The 20,434-nt window shown below is 39.5% G+C and overlaps 1 protein-coding gene across 2 annotated transcripts in view; it reads right to left on the bottom strand.

The window, feature by feature from the left end:
- jag2b (jagged canonical Notch ligand 2b) overlaps nucleotides 1–20,434 on the bottom strand; it is a 129,318-nt gene that overhangs the window by 14,204 nt on the left and 94,680 nt on the right. Inside the window, exons 9-19 of one of the 2 annotated variants that reach the window (XM_057822239.1) lie at nucleotides 19,806–19,919; nucleotides 16,064–16,177; nucleotides 15,639–15,676; nucleotides 15,370–15,543; nucleotides 9,209–9,371; nucleotides 8,920–9,081; nucleotides 6,902–7,015; nucleotides 3,555–3,668; nucleotides 3,320–3,433; nucleotides 710–826; nucleotides 539–566 (exon numbers count right to left, since the gene is read on the bottom strand). In XM_057822239.1, the coding sequence (XP_057678222.1) occupies nucleotides 539–566; nucleotides 710–826; nucleotides 3,320–3,433; nucleotides 3,555–3,668; nucleotides 6,902–7,015; nucleotides 8,920–9,081; nucleotides 9,209–9,371; nucleotides 15,370–15,543; nucleotides 15,639–15,676; nucleotides 16,064–16,177; nucleotides 19,806–19,919 (1,252 nt within the window). The remainder of the gene's footprint in view (nucleotides 1–538; nucleotides 567–709; nucleotides 827–3,319; nucleotides 3,434–3,554; nucleotides 3,669–6,901; nucleotides 7,016–8,919; nucleotides 9,082–9,208; nucleotides 9,372–15,369; nucleotides 15,544–15,638; nucleotides 15,677–16,063; nucleotides 16,178–19,805; nucleotides 19,920–20,434) is intronic. The other variant, XM_057822240.1, reaches the window with a different exon arrangement.

Genomic DNA, 20,434 nt, shown 5'->3' with positions numbered 1-20,434 from the left:
TCCTTTCCCCTTGCAACAAAGCACATCATTTGTGTGTGTGTATGGTGTTTGAGGAGGGGGGTGAGGGGGTTACAAAGCCCAGTTCAACTCATCAATACAAGCTACCACCTTTCAGATGCTAATAGGCGTGTCCAGTCCCTCCCCTCCTCTCCTCTCATCATGCCACTCTTCCATTCCTCCTCAAAGCCCATCCCCGCTTCCCCCTCCAGGTCGCACAGAAAGAAAAGGGCCATGTGCGCTACCTCCTCCTCTTCTGCCTATCCCACCCCCCACCTGCATTCACCGTGGGGTAGTTGGTATTACTCCACCTCTCCCTGTCCTATTCAATTCCCAAAGCTCTCTGCTTGGCGAGATGGCCCTTTGAGGCTTGATTTAAGGACAACTTCCACTCCTTTTAGGGAGTCCCTGCACCCCTTACAGCCTTGTGAGGCCTGTGTGAAGTGCACAGAGGAGGAAGGCTGGGATAAATGGAGAGGAGGATGGGTGGGGTAGCTTTGACGATACCACAGGAGTGTGTGAGGCAGGAAACGATACATACCATGGATGAGGGTTGCAGTCATTTATATCTGTTGAAGGAGCACAAAAGAAATGACTTGTGACTGGCAGCAATTTTGCTTTTATTACAGTGGAAAAGGTGGTAAAACTTCACACATTTTTGGGTTTATTTATGCGATTTTACAAAAGGCACAAATGGAAAAAGATAAGTTACTTTGGTTGCAGGTGGGTCCTTCCCAGCCGTCTTTGCAGATACAAGTAAAGGTGTCAACGCCTCCCACGCAGGTTCCACCATTCAAACAAGGACTAGAGGCGCATGTGCTGTTCTTGGCTGTCAAAAGATTCACAGACCAAAGATTATTGAAAAAGAAACTGTGGATGCATTTTTAACACAGTTCGAAAAACTATTTAAACATCAGTGTTATGCGTTAACTATACTAAAATTGTTATCCATCTTTAGTGAGAAATTATAATGAATAAAGCTGCAATTTTGTTTTAAGGGAAACATTGAAAATGTAACTTGGTAATTGGTAAATAAGTAACCACAATTGCGACCAGTCTTTTCATTCTTGGTACAATTTGCCTTATTTTTCAGTCAAGACCAGGCATCTTGCACTTTAGGTGCTTAAATGTCAGATAAACTACATTCAAATAAGCAGTATTGATTAAAAAATGTTGATCCGTGTTGACAGACTATCTTTTTCAGCGTTTACTGCTAAAAGCCTTGCACTTAGAAGCAATGTGTGCACAACTTAAATTAAACAGAAGCTTGGTCTACTCATTAGGCAGGGTTAATTAGCAACAAATACAGCAAATAGTCAACAATGAGTCATCACTAGCACTCAAAAGTTTGGACGCTGCTTCCCAACCAATATCAATGGAAAGGTATCTGATTTTGAGCGGCAGTTTTGACAACGTCATTTTGTATTCTATAAAAAGCATTTTTTTCCCTTTTTATTGAGAAAAACCGTCCATACACTTTGACACAAGAGCTCATTATTTGCTTTTCCGATACGCGAAAAGTGAAGAAAATCTATTAAAAATTTAAAAACAGACTATGTGTGTGTGGGAGTTAACTGGGAATTTGATTTTTACAAAAATACAGTGATACCTCTACATACGGAGTTAATTCGTTCCACGACTTTGTAAGTCAAATAGGTTGCATTTCAAGCAGGATTTTCCCATAAGAATACATTATAATTCCATTAATTCGTTCCACAGCCTGAAAACCTACACTAAATCCTTAATAAATGCTGCGGGTACTATTGCAAATAGCAATTACCCAGAGCAAAACAAAATAAATTATGAATAAAAATCGTAATAATAACATTAGTACCGTATTGGCCCGAATATAAGAGTTTTTTTTGCATTGAAATAAGACTGAAAAAGAAGGGGTCGTCTTATATTCGCAGTCTAGACATTATACCCATTCACGACGCCATATGGCGCCAGATATCATTGAAGCGATGTTCTGTCATGACAGATCTCAGCTACTCTCGAGTTTAACCAGTTTGCATTATTTTAATCTTTTTCCTCATTCAGATTTGTTTCAAGACAAGTTACAGTTAGACTTCACTTTGATGGTTAATGCAGTTATTGCAATTTTGTTGTTTTATCACAATAGATTGGTTTATTTACATTTGAAAAACCAGAAGCCATTCATTTACGAATGTGATTTCACTTAGTTTACGATTTAACTGTTCAGATATTAAGATTTGAATGAAGCAAAATAACATGCTTTTTCTCTCAAATATGTTGTTATAATCATTTGTTTCGGATGTACTGTAATTACTTTCTGCATAAATATTAATTTGGCGTTCAAAAAGTCTTGTTTCAAACTTATATTCTTATAAATCTTATATTCGGGCCAATACGGTAATTATAATACCTCTAATAATGTGACGAATCGGGTTCTAATGTGGCAGATTTGTTTTGTGTGGTGTACCTAAACGCACCGAGTGAGAGGAGATTTTACTTTCACTTTGTTCAGCTGCGTCGGACAGTAGGCCTGTTGTGTTGCACAAGTTCTGAAATAAATGATTAAAAACCTGACGAAGCTGGCGATTTTTTGGCGTTGTTACCACAATAATAACGGTCACCTTAACTTATAAAGACTGGCGAATGGAGGTCGGGGTAGGAGGACCGTGGAGATCGTAGACATTCAACGGCCGTATTGTCGAGCCACTTCACGGATGGCACACCACCAATATATTTTTCTATCATTTCCATCTTCATTTCAATGGTAAGCCTCATCTTTTTTCCGTTTTTCACAACTTGCACTAACATTCTTGGAACCCATGTCGATTTCACTCACAAGAAAATCCGCAAAGAAACTGCGGCGCTGTCATAAATAGTTGTATTTCGAGCATGTCGTCGGACGTAGAAACAAATGGCGAGTTAAATTTTACTTCAGATGTCGAAAAGCTCTTGTGTTGAAGCGATCGTATGTTGAGGTACCACTTTACCATATTTTCCGCATTATAAGGCACACCTTCAATGAATGGCCTATTTTAAAACTGTTTTCATATATAGGCCGCACCGCATTATAAGGTGCGGTAGTAGTAGTCGTAGTGGTTGGGGTTGCATTATACATCCATTAGATGGTGCTGCGCTAAAGGGAATGTCACGCCATGATTAACCAACATTTATCCATGAAAAGGCACGTCAGATTATAAGGCGCACTGTCTGCTCTTGAGAAAACTGAAGGCTTTTAGGTGCACCTTATAGTGCGGAGAGTGCTGTACTAAAGATCTAGATTGTGTTCTCAGTCAATTTCGCCTAGACAGACCAACTAGAAACAACAAGAAAATTCCAAGGTTCTCACCTGTGTTGCATGTTTTTCCTCCCCAGCCAGGTGGGCAGGCACAGCGGAAAGTGTTCCCGTGGTCATAGCATGTGCCTCCATTACCGCATGTGGTTGCGTCACACTGGCTTTCGCCTGTCCCACGTTACAGACACACACGCATGTGACACATCAGCGGCAAATGGATCTCAAATATAAAGATAACCAAGACGGTGGACTTGAGGCCACCGACGAGTGCGAAACTCTCATTACTCACGCGAATGGCAGGTCTTGCCCTTCCAGTTGTCAGCACACTCGCAGTAGAAGTCATTCACAAGGTCGACACAGTGGCCGCTGTTCTTGCATGGGTTGTGTCTGCACTCGTTGACATCTGAGAAAGCCAGCAAAAAAGACTTTTTCAGCATTTGGACCTGAGCAAACCACCACAGACCTTATTTACCCACAGTCTATGGTTGTAAAAACAGAACCAACCAGATGTGGAAATCTCACTTGTGTCAACTAGGATTATATGCAAATTGATTAATTTATTACATGCAATGTGACTAACCCCAGCTTTACACCAGGCGCGTCTGCGGCACGTCGACAACCCGTCAACGCACTGCTGACGCTTGCCCCTTATTTCAACAGGATGCGTTTTAAGAGCAGAGCGTCTGTAAAGTGGCTTGATCGGTTCATCCGAGGATTGCTAGATCAAGCCAGAAGTTGTGAGCAAGCCCGTTGACCGGGGGGGACCGGGCATGTTGTCCCGGGCCTCAGGACCATAAGGGCCCCTGAATGACCCTTTATTTATAGTATATATTTATATTTTTTATCATTTATTTTACTTTACATTCACATATTTCTTTTTCATTTAAATCATTGTCTGATTAAATATTATGTTCTACTCGATTTATACTTAAAACCTTTAATATATTAAATATTTCAAAAATATATTTTTTCCTTTTTTTGCACAATGCCCCCCATCTTAGCACACAATGGTTTGACCCCGCTGTGGCGCTCTCAAGTGCTACGCATTTTCTTGTCTTTGCCAGTGACTGTAGCTGGAGGAGAGCGAGCCTTCAGTAAAATTAAAATAATAAAAAACTACCTATGCTCCACCATTATCACAGCACAGGCTTAACAACCTAGCCATTGTTACCAAACTGCACTTTATGGTAAGTTGCGGTGCTCTCAACTCCGCACCGTAGTGTGGAGTGGATCGGTGGGCGGTTCGTTTGTCGTCAGTTCATCCGGGTCTTCCTTTAGGAACGTGGTGATGTGCATAAAAAAGCAGACACATGTCGGACGGCTTTTTGCTGGAACTTTTATTGACAATTGAGGACTCCCAGTCGCTCAACTCAGCGCTACCACTCAACAACTCCTATCTCACCCTCTTACGCTCACCCACCTCTTCTTCTGCGCCGGTGATATTGTAGGGGACAGCGGCCCCTTGGGGATGTCGGCTACACCATGCTCTGCATTGAGCGTGAGCTTGCTCAAAAACTGGATTTCACTGATATTATAAATGACTTTGCTGTCAAAAAATCTGGGCGCATCACTGTTTGAGGGCTTGATAACTCCAGGGATGTGGAGGGGTCAGGCAAATGATGTTTAGTTTTACTGTTTTTTTTTTTTGCTTAGCAGGCAGGCATAGCACTCTCAGTTGTATTGTATTAATAATAATATTTTTTTTTTTGAAGTCGCCTTTTTGGCACTCAAGGTCGCCGCACAATCATTTAAAAAACAACTAGATAAATTAAAGACCTAAAACAGTAAAAATAATTAAGTATAGAACATTCAAAACAATAAAATACTAATCTATGAAAATAATTTGCAGAACAGTAATATATAAAGAAATCGGATTATTATGGATGTCTGTACAGGTGAGTTTTGATTAAAAAAGGGGGAGTGAGTGTGTATTGTAGCTACAAGGGACAATCGATGGAAATTGTTTATATGGTGTCACATCACATTATGGTCTGTTAAATCTAACTGTCCATATAATTTGAACATTTACACTGTCATTGCTTGCAAAGCGTTAAGGTACTGCGTATGTTGTCTTGACAACCCTGTGGCAGGGGTGGGATGGGATAGGATAGGATTTTTTTTTCTTTAAACTTTGAATGTTTTTTTTTTTTTTTTAACTTAGAAAGAGCGATCATAAAAGCCTTTCATCAGTTAAGGAATGCGATTAAGGAGGTTCTAAATGATTTAAAGTGAGACTTGGATCGAGTCACAACAATAAGTCGGCCTTATCGCTAATGACGAAAGTTTCCTTGCATTTGGATTAGTTCAGAATAGGGCTGCAGCTATCGAATATTTTAGTAATCGAGTATTCGACTGAAAATTTTATCGATTAATCGAGTAATCGGATAAAACTTTTTTTTTTTTTAAGGTAAAGAGCAATTATAAATATACATGAGCAAAAAAAGACATTTAATCTGATATTGAACCATTTTCAGTCAATCAATGTCTTTATTTTCGATGTACATTGTTGAAAACAGCCAACAATTGCATCTCAGATGTGACTAGAAAAAAAAATTCACTGCTTTCACTCAAAAACTTCTAGATCTTAAAAAACGAAAACGTATTTCTTACCTAAAAATGTAATTATGCTTGATAATACACATTACTTGAAAGCTACGTGTTTTTCCCACGTGTTTCAATTTAATTTCCATTTGTGTCAAACTATTTTTAAGTTCTAGTTAAGTTTTAAGTTAGTCTAAACCGTAAGTACTGATAGGATTTTGAGTTTTTGCAGTGTTCAAAATAAATGTATGATACCTGCTGTATTGGAGCACATTAGGGACCAGTGCTACTTGATGTTTTATTCAGCAATGACTACTGAGCTACAACTGACAATTAGCTTTATTATGTTTTAATTGTAGACCCTCATCACTCTACAGCGCTGTGTTTTTACAGATTAAATAAAGCCTGTATTTAAGACACATTAGCTACACATCGACAGTGGTCATAATCAATAGAAACCTAGCCCTCCGAAGGGCTAACATTACGTCTACGTGAGCGAGTGACAGTAACGTTATGTTTAGTAGTGATAAGTCTACTGCTTAAAAATGGCGGCTGTTTACTAACGCTGCCCAGACGTGGCCGAGTCTGTCATTTCGCATCTAATCCTAAATGCATGTGATATCTATGAGACGTATCGGACACTACCTGCTACCTCACTAGCATCATACAGGCGTAGTTTTTAGCAACGTCGGCGTAGTTTGTAGCGGCTGTCGGCTGCAATAAGTTTTTTTTTTTTTTTTTTTAATTGCTTCTTTCTCTACGTCAGCGCGTTGTCCCGCATTAAAAGTAGTCCGGGCAAAACGTGATGCTTAGAGCTGGCAAAATTAAACGATTCCTTGAGGTGAATAAAATTACTCGGATCAGTTTTTAAACTCGCGTTACTCGAGTTGCTCGAGTATTCGTTTCAGCTCTAGTTCAGAAAACAGCTAATTCCAATAAGAAACTACCTGTACATTCATTCTCACACACTTTGGTGATTTAAAATAAAATGTATCTGTTGTGTGGTTGTTTGCATGCCCAAAACAATCAGAGTGACACAAAATTCAACACAAGCTGTTGTGACAGTGGAAATTTGGTTGCATGCTAGTCACTCACTGAGGTCGCAGAGTTGTCCCTCCCAACCGTCTGCACAGAAACACTGAAAGGAATTGACGCCATCAATGCAGGTTCCACCGTTTCTGCACGGGCTTTTGAGGCAGTCGTTAATGTCTGAAACATCAAGAGAAGTCTAAGATTACGTTTTCATCAGGGTTTTAACAAAAACTATAAAAACACTACCATATTTTTCGGACTAAAAGTCGCACCCAAGTATAAGTCGCAAAGGCCAAAATGCACAATGAAGGGGGGGGGGGGGACAAATCGCACTGGAGTATAGGTCAAATTTTGGGGAGATAATTTGATCTAATCAGAGACCAAGCACAAACATTATTCATTATAGTAGTCATAAAACAAGAACAATGTGCTAAATGGGTATCTGTTGACATACTAAGTTTTTTTTACCCTGTCCTGTTCAGCAGTTGACACAGAGAATGGGAATCTGAGTAATAGGGCACTCAGAAAAGTTTTAATGTATCACATGGGAGCATGACATACTCCCATTGTGATTATTAAGTATTATTACGTAATATTAAGTTATTCATATAATGATAAGCAGAACAAACTCTAAAAATTACTCCAAATCACTACCAAATCCATTCAGGTCTATCTTCAGTATCACTTTTTGAACAATTGCACCCACATACAACAATCTGACACTAAGGAAGTGATGTCATGCTGTTGCCATTTTTAGTGCGGCATGACGGCATAGTAAACAATGGAGGTGGACGATCACTGTTTACGATGCCGTGGCATTCCTGCTCCTCTTTTCTTTTCCACACATTTTTCTTGAACCTTCAAACTACGTCGCAATAATGTGCTTCAATTCAGTGCCCATTTATGGTCCCCTCCAACGTGGATTACGCGGAGATGAGCGTTTTTACAGAACTCGTCTCCGCGTTGTCTCCGATCAGCCAGCTGCGGGCTGGCCCCTCCCAACTCAATGCCGACTGAACATGAGTATATAAAAATGCGCAGAGGAAAATTGAACCCCGAAAACTGACCAGCGTGGTACCCCCAGTCAAAGGGGCGCACGATCAGTTTTTTTCCATGACATTGCTGCCTGTCAAAACTTTGCCACTTCCAGGATCGCCACTTTTATGCACAAGCACTGCTGGTTGCGGCTTCCAGGAAATACACGCAGCGCCACACCATATGCTTCTATTTGTTATTTTCCAAGTGGTATGAGCACAACTGAGCATCAATTGTAACATCCCAAGTAACGATGTCAGGCTTTCGTTGTTTTATAAAGATTTGTTTCAATCACAACTCGGCGACTGCTTGTAAAAGCCAAGCGTGCTTCACTCTTGCTCCTGCGTGATGCGTTCAATTGCGTTCACAAAAAAAAAAAAAAAAAACAGTGATTATAAAATAATGACAGTCTAGAAGGTGTAGTAATTTCGAAATTTGCCGCCGGAGAGTAATGAGTTTCCAGTTAAGAGGTAAACTGTGCAGGGGATGACCTAACATATGAGGGTTGCTCCTTTCTATGCACACGTAGTTTGCGCAAATGCAGGCGTACCTTGCAGAAGCGGAGGGGCCTTAAATGCACCTTAAACGCAAGTGTGGACAGTTATAAAAAATAGTGTGCAAAATACCCTGGGGAAAATTATCTGTCCTAGTATAGACATGGCCTAAGTAGACGGCACACCTTGAGGATATGTATCAACATATAAGCCGCACCTGAGTATAAGTTGCATGCCCTGCCAAACTATGAAAAAAAAGTGTGACTTATGTTCCGGAAAATCCAGTATATTTAGAATGTTGTGGGTGGTTGGGCAATTATCCAAAGAGCAAAGCTTCATTTGGGTGTTGATCCAAGATTTGAAACTAAATCTCTGCCATTGCACAACTTTTTGCAACATATTTAATTTTTACGTGATTATTACTTATATTAAAAAAACAATAACACAAATACGAGAATGGCATTCATTGTGCATTTTGGTGGAGGTCTGCTGTTCAATGAGCTATTTTGTTCTGTAGTTTGTTGGTTTGGACCCAAATAGGCATCTACGTACTTTCATGACAGTAGATGCCACTAAACCCTGGATCACAGATACAGGTGAAGTTGCCAGTCAGCCCGCTCACACAGTGCCCTCGAGGTCCGCAAACATTGGAGGAGATGCGCCGCACTTCTGCGGAGTCGTTGGTCGCTATAGCAACAGTGCAGCTGTCGATAACTGCAAGCAAATAAAGAAACAGTTACTTCCTCTATTTGGCCATTTTTTCACACACTGTTTAAACAATTAACATAGTAAAAGGGGCTTTGCCACATGGCAGGTTTTTTTATTGTAGGATTATGGTCACCTTGACAAGGGGTGGTTTTACAGTCCTCCTTGGGTTTCTCACAGGTCTTTCCCTCAAAGCCCTCAGGACATGCGCAGTAGAAGTCCTGGACCATACTGTGGCACTTGGCATTGTTCTCACATGGGTTGGGGTCGCATGCGTCTGAAGGGACCGAGACCTGGATCTTTGTGGATTACAGAGGTGCGAAAGGATTAGAATTAAGTCAAAATCAAACAAATAATTGTATGTACAGTAAAAATCCTAAGAAATCGCAGTGTTACAAGTGGACACATTTACTATGCTCACATAACTGGTTGTTTGACCAGCGAGCTGCTTAGCTTTTACTCATGCCAGCTTCACTTTTGAAGATAAACGTTTAAGGGAGACTCAAAAGCTCATCAAGAAGAGTCAATGTCTTGTTTAAACATCACTGACATGCTAAATTAACCCAAGGCAAAAGCTTGAAGGAGAAAACGAAGTTACTCACTGACATGTTCGGTAATATATTGGCAGAACCAGTAAACGAAGTCAAGACAAATGAACCACCCTGCTAGTGACCACGGCGGCATGTTTGTTTTTTTTTTCTTTTCTTTTCAAACATTTCATTACAGAGGTTGAAGGGAAAATCTCCAGGTTTTTGTAAACATCACTACTGTGCATATATATGCTGGGCTGCACCCGCTGCCATTTAAGGTGCTGAGCAGGAGCGTTTTAGTGGGTCAGCAGAGTGGGTGAAGTCTGTGGTCACACGTAGTTTATTTTAACCCAAGTGTCATGCGTACATACCAATTTTCTTTACTATTTGGATGTGTGTGGTCAGAGCAAGAAGCAGTAAATCATTCCATTTGAGTGTTTTTGTTGCATTTCTTCACATTATGAATTTCGTTTTAGAGGTCATTATAGAATTCATTTTTTTGTTTGTTTTATGTATGGGCATTATAACTCCAGCACAACCCTACAAACATGTTTATTTAGGTTTAAGCACAATGAGGTTTTCTAGTTAAGCGCTTAGTACTACTACCTAACCCTTTCTGAGTAATAGAAGATTTAATGTTCTTTAAACACATTTGTGAATGGATTGCAAGTATTTAATTTACAAAGAAATTTTCATTTGGTGTTGGATTATTGACAGCACCCCAAAATCAACCCGATTTTGGGGGGATTTAGGAGTTTAATTTTTGGCGTAAAAGATTAACTTTAAAGAGCTTTGCGACAGTCTCCATGTCATTGCAATTCAGTGACATAAAAAGATGGTAATTCTTATAAATACACTTGCCATATCAAACTAAAAGTTTCAGTGGTATGAAAAAGTATCTGAACCTTCTGGAATTTCTCACATTTCTGCATAAAATCATCAAAACTGCTTTTTGTCAAAATCCCACAGATATAAAAACACTATCTGCTTTTACTAAAACCACCCAACATTTATAGGTTTTCATATTTTAATGAGGATAGCATGCAAACAATGACAGAAGGGGGAAAATAAGTAGGTGAACCCTCTGCCTCAGGAGACTTAAAGAGCAATAGAAACCCATTTTTACCAAACATTTTAAGTCAGGTGTGTGCCCAATCACTGATGAGTGGTTTAACACTGCCCTGCTCACTATAAAACACACACCTGGTTTAAAAAAAAAAAAAAAAAAAGTCTTGATGAGAAGCATTGTCTGATGTGCATCATGGTTCATGACATTTGTGATCAAGGATTGTTGATTTGTATAAAGCTGGGAAAGGATACAAAACCATCTCTAAAAGTCTGGATGTTCATCAATCGACAGTCACAGAAGTCTAAAAATGGAGAGAGTTTGGCACTGTTGCTTCTCTCCCAAGGAGTGGCCGTCCACCAAAGATGACGCCAAGAGTTCAGCGCAGGATACTCAGAGAGGTAAAAAAAGAACCATAGGGTATCACCCAAAGACTTACAGAAATCACTGGCACAGTCCAATATCTCTGTGCACCATCAACTATATGTAAAACTATGGCCAAAAATGGTGTTCATTGAAGGACTCCACGGAGGAAGCCACTGCTGTCTAAAAAAACACATTGTTGCTCGTTTAATGTTCGCAAAAAGGCACTTGGAAACTCCACAGAAGTTTTGGCAAAATATTTTGTGGACTGATGAAACCAAAGTTGAATTGTTTGGGAGTAACACACAACGTCAAGTGTGGGAGAAAAATGGAACAGCTCACCAACATCAGGGCCTGGACAACTTGCAATCAATAATGGAAGAATGAATTCAAAAGTTAATCAGGATATTTTGCAGGAAAATCTGAGGCCGTCTGTCAGACAGTTGAAGCTAAAAAGGGGATGGATGCTGCAACAAGACAATGATCCAAAACATAGAAGTAAATCAACTTCACAATGGTTTCAGAAGAACAAAATACACGTTCTGGAGCGGCCGAGTCAAAGTCCAGACTTGAACCCCATTGAGATGCAGTGGCATGACCTAAAGACCGTGATTCATGTCAGACATCCCAGGAATCTGACTGAACTTGACTGAAAAATTATTCCTGATCAATGTGCCAGACTGAGCTATACCTACACGAAGCGTCTGGTTGAAGTTATTGCTGCCAGAGGGTGTGGTGGGGGAGCAAAATATTAAATTTGATGGTTCACTTACACCCCCCCCCCATCATTGTTTGCATACTATCCTCATTTTACTATGAAAACCCATAAATGTTTGGGTGTTTTTAGTTAAAGCAGACACTTTTTTCATCTCTGATTTTGACAAACATCAGATCACATTTGATGGTGATTTTATGCAGAAACGTGAGAAATTACAAAACGTTCAGATACTTTTTCATACCACTGTACTTACTTACCTGATGTTTAAATTGGTTCTGTTATTATTACCAACATTGGATGTAGTAGTAGTATTTGTATTACCATCATCAAGTAAATGAGTAATTAAATATGTTGCTAATGAAGGCTGCTTTTTAACAGGCAAGTGGACAGCGCTAAGGCAGACTTGAGTGTTTTGTAGTAAGCCGGCAGCGACCCAGCGTCACCTCATTCAGCGAGGCTGGTGTATATAGTGGAGATGCTAAATCAGGATTGGCTCCTGACCAGCAATGTCCTCCATTCAAGTCCCAAGAGAAGCAGAACAGAATCAGTTTCCTCACAGCTAACCTACATTGGCTTCAAACGCACACTAAATATAACAGATTACAGCGAGGAGACAGAGACATCATGTGATAGCCAGTACACCCGGGACAGGTGGCTTGCTCTTGGTTTGGTTCCTGTCTATGTGCAGTGAGTTTGAAATCTTGTACGTTATATCACTGATTAATGTTATTATATCATTTTTTAAACTTTACCTTTTTAAAGTTAGCATTTTTTAAAGCAGCCCTTTTAACTGGAATTTGTGAGATTCTCTAATAATTGGATGTCCCTGACCCCACTTTAACACCAAACTGGCAATGCTCTCAATTTGAAGACAGAACAGCACAGTGAGTCACTGACAGGTTAGCTGCATTGTTTTGTCTCAACATAAATGTATGCATCTACATGGCTGACATATGTTAAAATGCTACTGCCGAGATTTGTGATGGTGGTGGCATGACTTCCTTCAGTGTCCATTATTTTCAATGGGAATCAGAGTGCTGAAATCCAATCTAATGGACCTATCGCAAAGCCCCGCCCCCTTCTAAAACTGTGTCAAATTATCTCAGTGACAGCGATTGAGTGAACAAACGATTTATGGATGATGGCAGTTCAAATTTCTGAATTTGCACCACCACATCTGGCAATAGACCAGTTTTTTTCTTTATTTTATATTACATAATATTAGGCCCGCACAATATATCATTTGAATATCGCCATTGCAGGATGCGCATGCGCAACAGTCACATCACAGGACGTGCAATTGTTTTTTTTTTTTTTTTTTTTTTTTAACATGTAAACTTTTGTTTTACTTCAGAAAAGTAGAAAGTGTGCAGATCCTGGATCCATTTTATATACAGGAAGCCTGGATTAATTGCCATTATATAAATTAGGGATGTCCCCGATCAGATCACGTGATCCGGCTTATCGTGCCATTTTACAGCGGATCGGAATCTCGTTTTTAATTACAAAAATATTCATGTTTTTCTGCTTCATGTCGTACAGCGCCAAAGATTCTCACCCTTCCTCATGTTAGGCATTGCGACCAAACTGTCTTTCTTGGTCACCAGTGCAGCTGGCATTTGGTACTTAACATTAACGATGATTGACAGGTTTGTAACTTTGATCTGGCCTGAGAAGCCTCGTTAACTCTACAATCAAAGGCACAAATGTGTTAATCATCGTTAAACGTGCAGCCAAGCCTGAAGTGTGCTGTGCCAGTCATTTATTGTGTAAGTGAGAGGCTGTTCTTGGCAGCATGAGCGTCAAAGTTTTGTGCTGGTGCACCTTAAGAAAAAAGTTGGGTGCAACCAATGCAAAAAGTAAGTGTGGAGCCTTGGCAATATATATCGCAGTGTTATTTTTTTCTAATATCATTCAGGCCTATCCCAAACAGAGCTATTCAAGTTATCGGTGAATATTCCTGTCGTTTTAATAAATAAATTTGTTTTTTCCAATATTGTTCAGCCCTACCATATATCTATCTAGCAATATACGTTAGTGACTTGCGTTATGTCATGTGTAGTGTCAGATTTTTCTCCCAAAGCTTTTGTGTTGATGAATAAGCAGTCTTTTACATTTAGTTGGATTGTCAATATTTCCAGAGGTGCTAAATAAACTTATATCATAAATATACATGTGCAACATGAATAAGACGCAAATAAATGCTCAACGTTGAGAGACCTGCGTGCATTCGACTTGACCGCAGCCAAATGTGTGGTCATGAGAACTTTCCCTCGTGTGCGTCCATGACCAAACGTAAGTACATCTTCCTTTTTTTTTATAAAAAGATTGTGTTTACTTTAGACTTTAAGTGCTTGGGTCTTGACAGCTTAGTTATATTTTATTCTATTTGTGTAGTGACAGGCTAGTAAACAAAACAAACATTTTTACGACATGCTATCAAATATATATACATATATAAACATATTAAAAAAAAATTTTTTTTTTTTTAAAATCGATCATTTAAGCTGCTTTCAGACTTATATCCCGGTAAATTCCTGTAAGGTGACGTGGGATTTATCCACGTCATTGCTTTCACACATGGAGAGATATCGCGGGCTGGACACTTTGACAGATGTGTTCCGTCTTGCCGATTTTGCGCTCTCGATCCGGGGAGGACGGCTTGCGCGATTTTATAACCCGGACGTTACATCAGTTTTGGACGGCATCAGCGACAAAATAAACCACACCTTTCCAAAGATGGATGGACTCTCTTCGTCGGCTCTACCAACCAATACAAATTTAATTTCAATATGTTTTCAGTTTCATTTAGCTATTTCCAGTTTGCCATGTTGATAATTGCAATGTTTACCACTTTTCGTCTGACTGTGAAGAAAAAGGAAATGACGATCGGCCCCATGATATTTACTATGTCATCAGCAATCGTGCTATGACCCGGGAATTTAACGCCTGCTTTCACACATACTGCTCCCTGGGAAAGTCCCGGACATTGTATTAAGACGCTACTCGATAAAAGTCTGTGTCATCTTCGTGTCAGTCGACCTGGGAAATTGCTTTCACACATAAGGGCTACCCGTTTAAATCCCGGGATTTTAACGGTGTTTAGGTATGTGTGAAAGGGCCTTAACTTACCTTTAAGCAAGCCTAAGTGTCTTTGGGTGACTTTCTTGACATTCAGTTGATAAAATAGTCGACGATAGAGCCTTATCCGTAGATAAGCGTTTGATATGCGTTTGGCGAGCCTTCTTTTAGGCTTTGAAAAAGGCCAGAAAATAACCCCCACCCCACCCTCTCTCTTTCAAGGTACCTAGTGTCAGAATTACAAGTTCGCCCCCGTACAACATTAAACCATCGGGTTTTTGCTATTTTAAACTTACAAAAAATATGTTTTAAGTCACAACCACATAGTATTCCGATGCAACTCTACAGCTAAGTGTCAGACTTTTGTGATTTCGGGGCGTGGTTTGCGATAGGTCCATTGGAGAGAGACCTAAATCTCACAGCATGCCTTGTACAATTTTCTCCTTAATTAGTATAACGATACAATACGTTTGTTGATCACTATGTTGTGTGTGTATGCCTTAATGAATTCTATTACCAACTCAAAACCTAATTTGTACCTCACACAGTAGTCCTGAAAACTGAGTTGGGCATTGGCACACAAAGCCACCTAACAAAGTGTGGCATTGGCCTCCATTCTGACAGGGTCTGCTGTCACACTTATTCCTTTGGATTTCACAGTGAGAACCGACAAAGCCTGGTGGGCACTGGCAATGGTAACCGCGTGGGCCTTCCTAATAAAGACAAAAGGAGCAAGGGTAAAAAAAAAAAAATGCAGAAAACAATACAGTAAGTCACATGAAATGTTTTGTAACTGAAAATGACAAACCTTGCAAGTTCCTCCATTCTGGCATTGACCATGGCAGTCTGATGAGCAATAAAATATCATATCAGCATATGTTTTAAAATATTATGTTTACAGACAAGGGTAAAGTTGCAAAAAGGTAGTGGTACCAGTAAAGCTGAGGATCTTTTCATGCATTGAATCCACAGTGGGCATGCAGTTGGTTTCGTGAGGGGAAAAAAGGCATTTGATTTGCCAAGACAAGAGAGGAACATGTTGCCACATGTGAATGAATGAATAAGACTAAACTTCACCTATGTTGTGAGTCCAGAAAGTGAGTCAAGGCGTTTAAAAATGTAAACATTCCATTTTTTTCCCCTTTCTTAACTCAAGAGACGAGACTGCCGGTTGAGAGATTGCAGGGACAAACATTTAAAAAGGCGGTGGCTAAGATGTAAGAAAATACTGACTGATGTCACAGTTTTGTCCAGACCATCCCCGATAACAGTCGCAGTGATATCCACCAATCAAATTTTTGCAAGAATTAGCGTTCACACACGGCTTTCTTGCACACTCATTAGCATCTGTGAAAGCAGGAAGTAGAAGGACACCATGTCCATAAATGGGGACAAAGAAAGTAAAGTACAAGGATAGGAGTAGGAATTATAGTTCGGAATGATAAGATTTTTATGACTGAATTTAAAAGACACTGAAGTACGGAGCCCACATTTTGTAATGGAAAAAAACAATGGAATTTGCCACTTTAAGAGATTCAACTCATCTGGGAGGCCTTCCAACACATTCAAAGTACAGTGAAACCTCCGTGGTCAGTTATGTATTAAGAGTTCAACCAATATTTTAGGGAGAAATTCATCTCTATAAAGTTGCAACAAAACAAAAACATAAATTCAAATAAGAGTACCTCCTTGGCATTTTGGAGGATTTCTGTTATTATCCCATTGACCATGCTTTCTGAAACTGGTAAGCAACGGAAATACTTCACAGTCTTTTGATTATTTATTTGTGCCCTACGCATACTTACAGATGGGCCTTAACAGACCCAGAATCTAAGAGTTTCAAAATTCTACCAGGTTTGTGGTTTTTTCAAAGGAAAATTCAATAAAAATGACAGTTTTGCTTTTTTTCTTTGTATCAAACTACAATGGTTGGCACTTGCTACATTTACTTGGACAACGTTTCCTTAATACGATCAATTTTCAAATTAAAATGATCGAACGCACGGTTTTCACTGACACTAAAAATATTGATCCAAATAGGACTTGCATGTTCATGCATCAGGCAATCAGTTGGAAATATATATTTTGACATGCGCAGATTGACCCAATACAGGTAGTCCCTGGGTTATGAACGAGTTCCCTTCCCACGCTGGCGACATAACCCGTATTTCCGTACAAGTCAAAATTAACCCTTTAAGTAGCCCTAAATACCTCCTAAATCTCAAAATCAGTATCCAAAACTTGCATTGTATGTCATATTAATTAAAAAAAAAAAAAAAAAGTAAAGTAAGATATTGTGAGGTACGTTGTGTTAAATGCAGTTACCGTATTGGCCCGAATATAAGACTGTTTTTTGCATTGAAATAAGACTGAAAAAGAGGGGGTCATCTTATATTCGCGGTCTAGACATTATACCCATTTACGACGCTAGATGGGGCCAGATATCATTGAAGCGATGTTCTGTGTTCTATGACAGATCTCGATGTCATGAAGAGCTGAATAAAGTCAGCAAACCACACGGATGTCTGATATCGTAATTTCGGAGCTTAGCTCGCTGTCTAGCTTGGACTTCGCTCCAACGTCTTGGCGAGGATGGTACAATGACGTATAATATATGTTATTGGATAGTTGTTTTGAGATTAATAGGGTATTTAGGAGTACTTAAAGGGTTAATTCTGACGCGGAAATTCAGATTACTGCGCCAGCGTACAAACGGAACACCTTCGTAAACTTAGGACTACCTGTAGGCCTAAATTAGTTTGTTGTTGTTGTTGTAATATTTCAACTTTATTCCCATAAACCTTAGGCAGTTCCCCATAATCTCACTAGATTCCATTACCGTATTGGCCCGAATATAAGACTGTTTTTTGCATTGAAATAAGATTGAAAAAGTGGGTGTTGTCTTATATTCGCGGTCTACACATTATACCAATTCACGACGCTAGATGGGGCCAGATATCATTGAAGCGAATGCTGAACTTGAGGAGTAACGTTCTGTCATGACAGATCTCAGCTACTCTCAAGTTCAAACAGTTTGCATTATTTTATTGCAATGTTTTTCCTTATTCAGATTTGTTTCAAAACTACAGTTAAGACTTCACTTTGATGGTTAATGCAGTTGTTGCAATTTAATAAGCAACTTGTTGGTTCCTTTTTAATTTAATTTTTTTAGACAGTGACACCTTTTTAAAACGACATCTCGATTCTTGGCAGGAGCATATCGATAACCTTTTGGGATACAAAGTATCACGATATATCACCATTTTGATATTTTGTCACACCCCTACTATCCACTATTTAGATCTTATAACTAGAACTATGTTCTTGCAATTGATCAGTGCGAAAGGGGCTACTGATGGACGTACCTTGACCTTAAGAGTTCACCAATAATTTCCTTGGAGCTTGATCTAGACTCTTTTTTTCACCATTTGTGGGATCAGGCTCATCAATTTTCGTCCTGCCGTCCCTTATGGGAAGGTTGGCTTCAGTCCCATGGATGTTATATTTTGGAATAATATGGGAAACTGTTGTTACCGCAACATCAAGGTACTCAAAGATGGTCTTTACCTTTAACAGGCTTGTCTATAATTTTCTTCTTTCTTCTAATCTCCTGAGACAACTCTCCTTTGCTTCCTCTTGTCTATGTTAAGTGTGGTGCACAACATGTCACCAAACATACAGCAAAGTGACTACTCGTTACCCTTGAAACAGACCGACTGACTGATTACAAGTTTGAAGAAACTTTTGAAGCTAATTAGAGGACACCTTGGTTGAACATCTCCCTATGGTCAAATTATTTTCCAATGTTTCCTAGCCAACCAGTAGCCAACCATCATTTTTGTATATAAATAATTACGTGGAAAGGGAAATTTTGATTGTCATTTGACATCAATATCATTTAGGCCTATTTACATACATCAAACACTTTCGGGGAAGAAAACCCCTTAAAATGCACAATAATAATCACACACAAATAGCTACATTATAAAATTGAGCTATAGCCATTTAGTTCTGTGTGTGTAAAAATCATTGACGATTGTGATGTTTAATAAATTCTAGCAAAAAGTTTCAAACGAACTGGGTGCCACCATCAATTGGTTGGCAGTGGAATTAAACCCAACATAAACAGGATGCAGAAACACACAGATAAACAAACCCTACAATAAAAAATTGTGACTTCAACTGCTACTTCTTGATTGATTTTGAGTGGTAAATCCAACATCATGAAGTGTCTCATAAATGTTTGAAAAACTAGCAACAAAAAAACACAAGCAAACCTTCACAGACATTTTAAGTATAACAGCAAAGCACTTCTGCTCAAATATCTAAAGGCATGGTGAAGTGGGGGGTGGGCAGTCCTCAGGGGGTCCTGCTGTACGCATGCACATTCACAAACACACTCACACCTGTCTTCTATCTGAAACCCTACACTTAACACACACACGCACACACACACACACACACACACACACACGCCAGGTAAGACTGGAAGCCGATTGCTGCTTGTAAGCTGAGATCTAAGATTGTAAAATGAGAAGGTCTCTTGGGATCGTTTTTCTGGCCTTCACCTCCCAACACACATCGGCCTACACACCCGACTTTATTTACCAGTTGTAAATTTCCTGGCTTTACGCCTGTCATGTCTGCTTTTGACAGGGGCCATACAGAAACAGCCGGATATGACCAAATGTTAGCTTATTTAAGAAAAAAAATGTGAAAAAGTAAACAGTGGGCAGCTGCCATCTTAACAGAATACTGACAACAGGGTAGTTAGTGATTGCATATTTTCCCCCATGCAAGAATATAATTATTCGGAACAGTGAGTAATTCTGCTGGCCTCTAAGAGGTATTTGTATTTCTTCATAAATACAAACACGAAAAAATGACACATGAAAAATCCTCCAGGTGAGAAAAATATATGTCACACAATCTGAAGCACATGCGCTCCTCTTAGATTGATGATGATGATACTCACCAATCTGGCAGGTTTTTCCTTCCCACTCAGGTGGGCACACACAGTCGAAGCCATCTTCCCGGTCGATGCAGGTTCCACCCCGAGCACAAGGATTGGAAGCACAGTTGTTTACATCTGAAAAAAAAAAAAAAAACATAAAATACTAGCTTTAATTGACAATATCAAAGTGGAATTCATTTAACAATGTTCATGATTGATCTTATAGACACGTTTCTGGGGTACTTCCACTTTACTTCCGCATTACTGCAAGCAACTTCCTGTTTAGAATTTCTCCATCCAAAACAACAGTGGAAGTGGAGTAACATTACTCATCAAAATCCCTTAAAAAAAATTTTTTTTTTTTGACATACCGCATCCCTCTGCAATCATCACGACAAGGGAGGACAACTTGTTCATAAAGGCAGATGTGGTACAAAGAACTGGTGTTTTTGTAGTAATGTTGCCGCTGTGTTATGGAAGGTATGTTCTTCCTATCCCTGCATTTTCATGTGTCCGGTGCTCGAAAAATACTAAAGCTAAAATATTGCGCATGAAACGACTTGTTGCCTTTGATAGGCCTATTGTTATTTCAATGATAATCTTTAACTCATTCACTCCCAGCCATTTTCACCGGAGCAACCCCCTTCGCT

The sequence above is a fragment of the Corythoichthys intestinalis genome, chromosome 19, assembly GCF_030265065.1.
Source record: "Corythoichthys intestinalis isolate RoL2023-P3 chromosome 19, ASM3026506v1, whole genome shotgun sequence".
NCBI lineage: Eukaryota > Metazoa > Chordata > Actinopteri > Syngnathiformes > Syngnathidae > Corythoichthys > Corythoichthys intestinalis.
The sequence above is the reverse complement of the archived record's forward strand: the minus strand, read 5'-3'. Positions and strand labels throughout refer to the sequence as shown.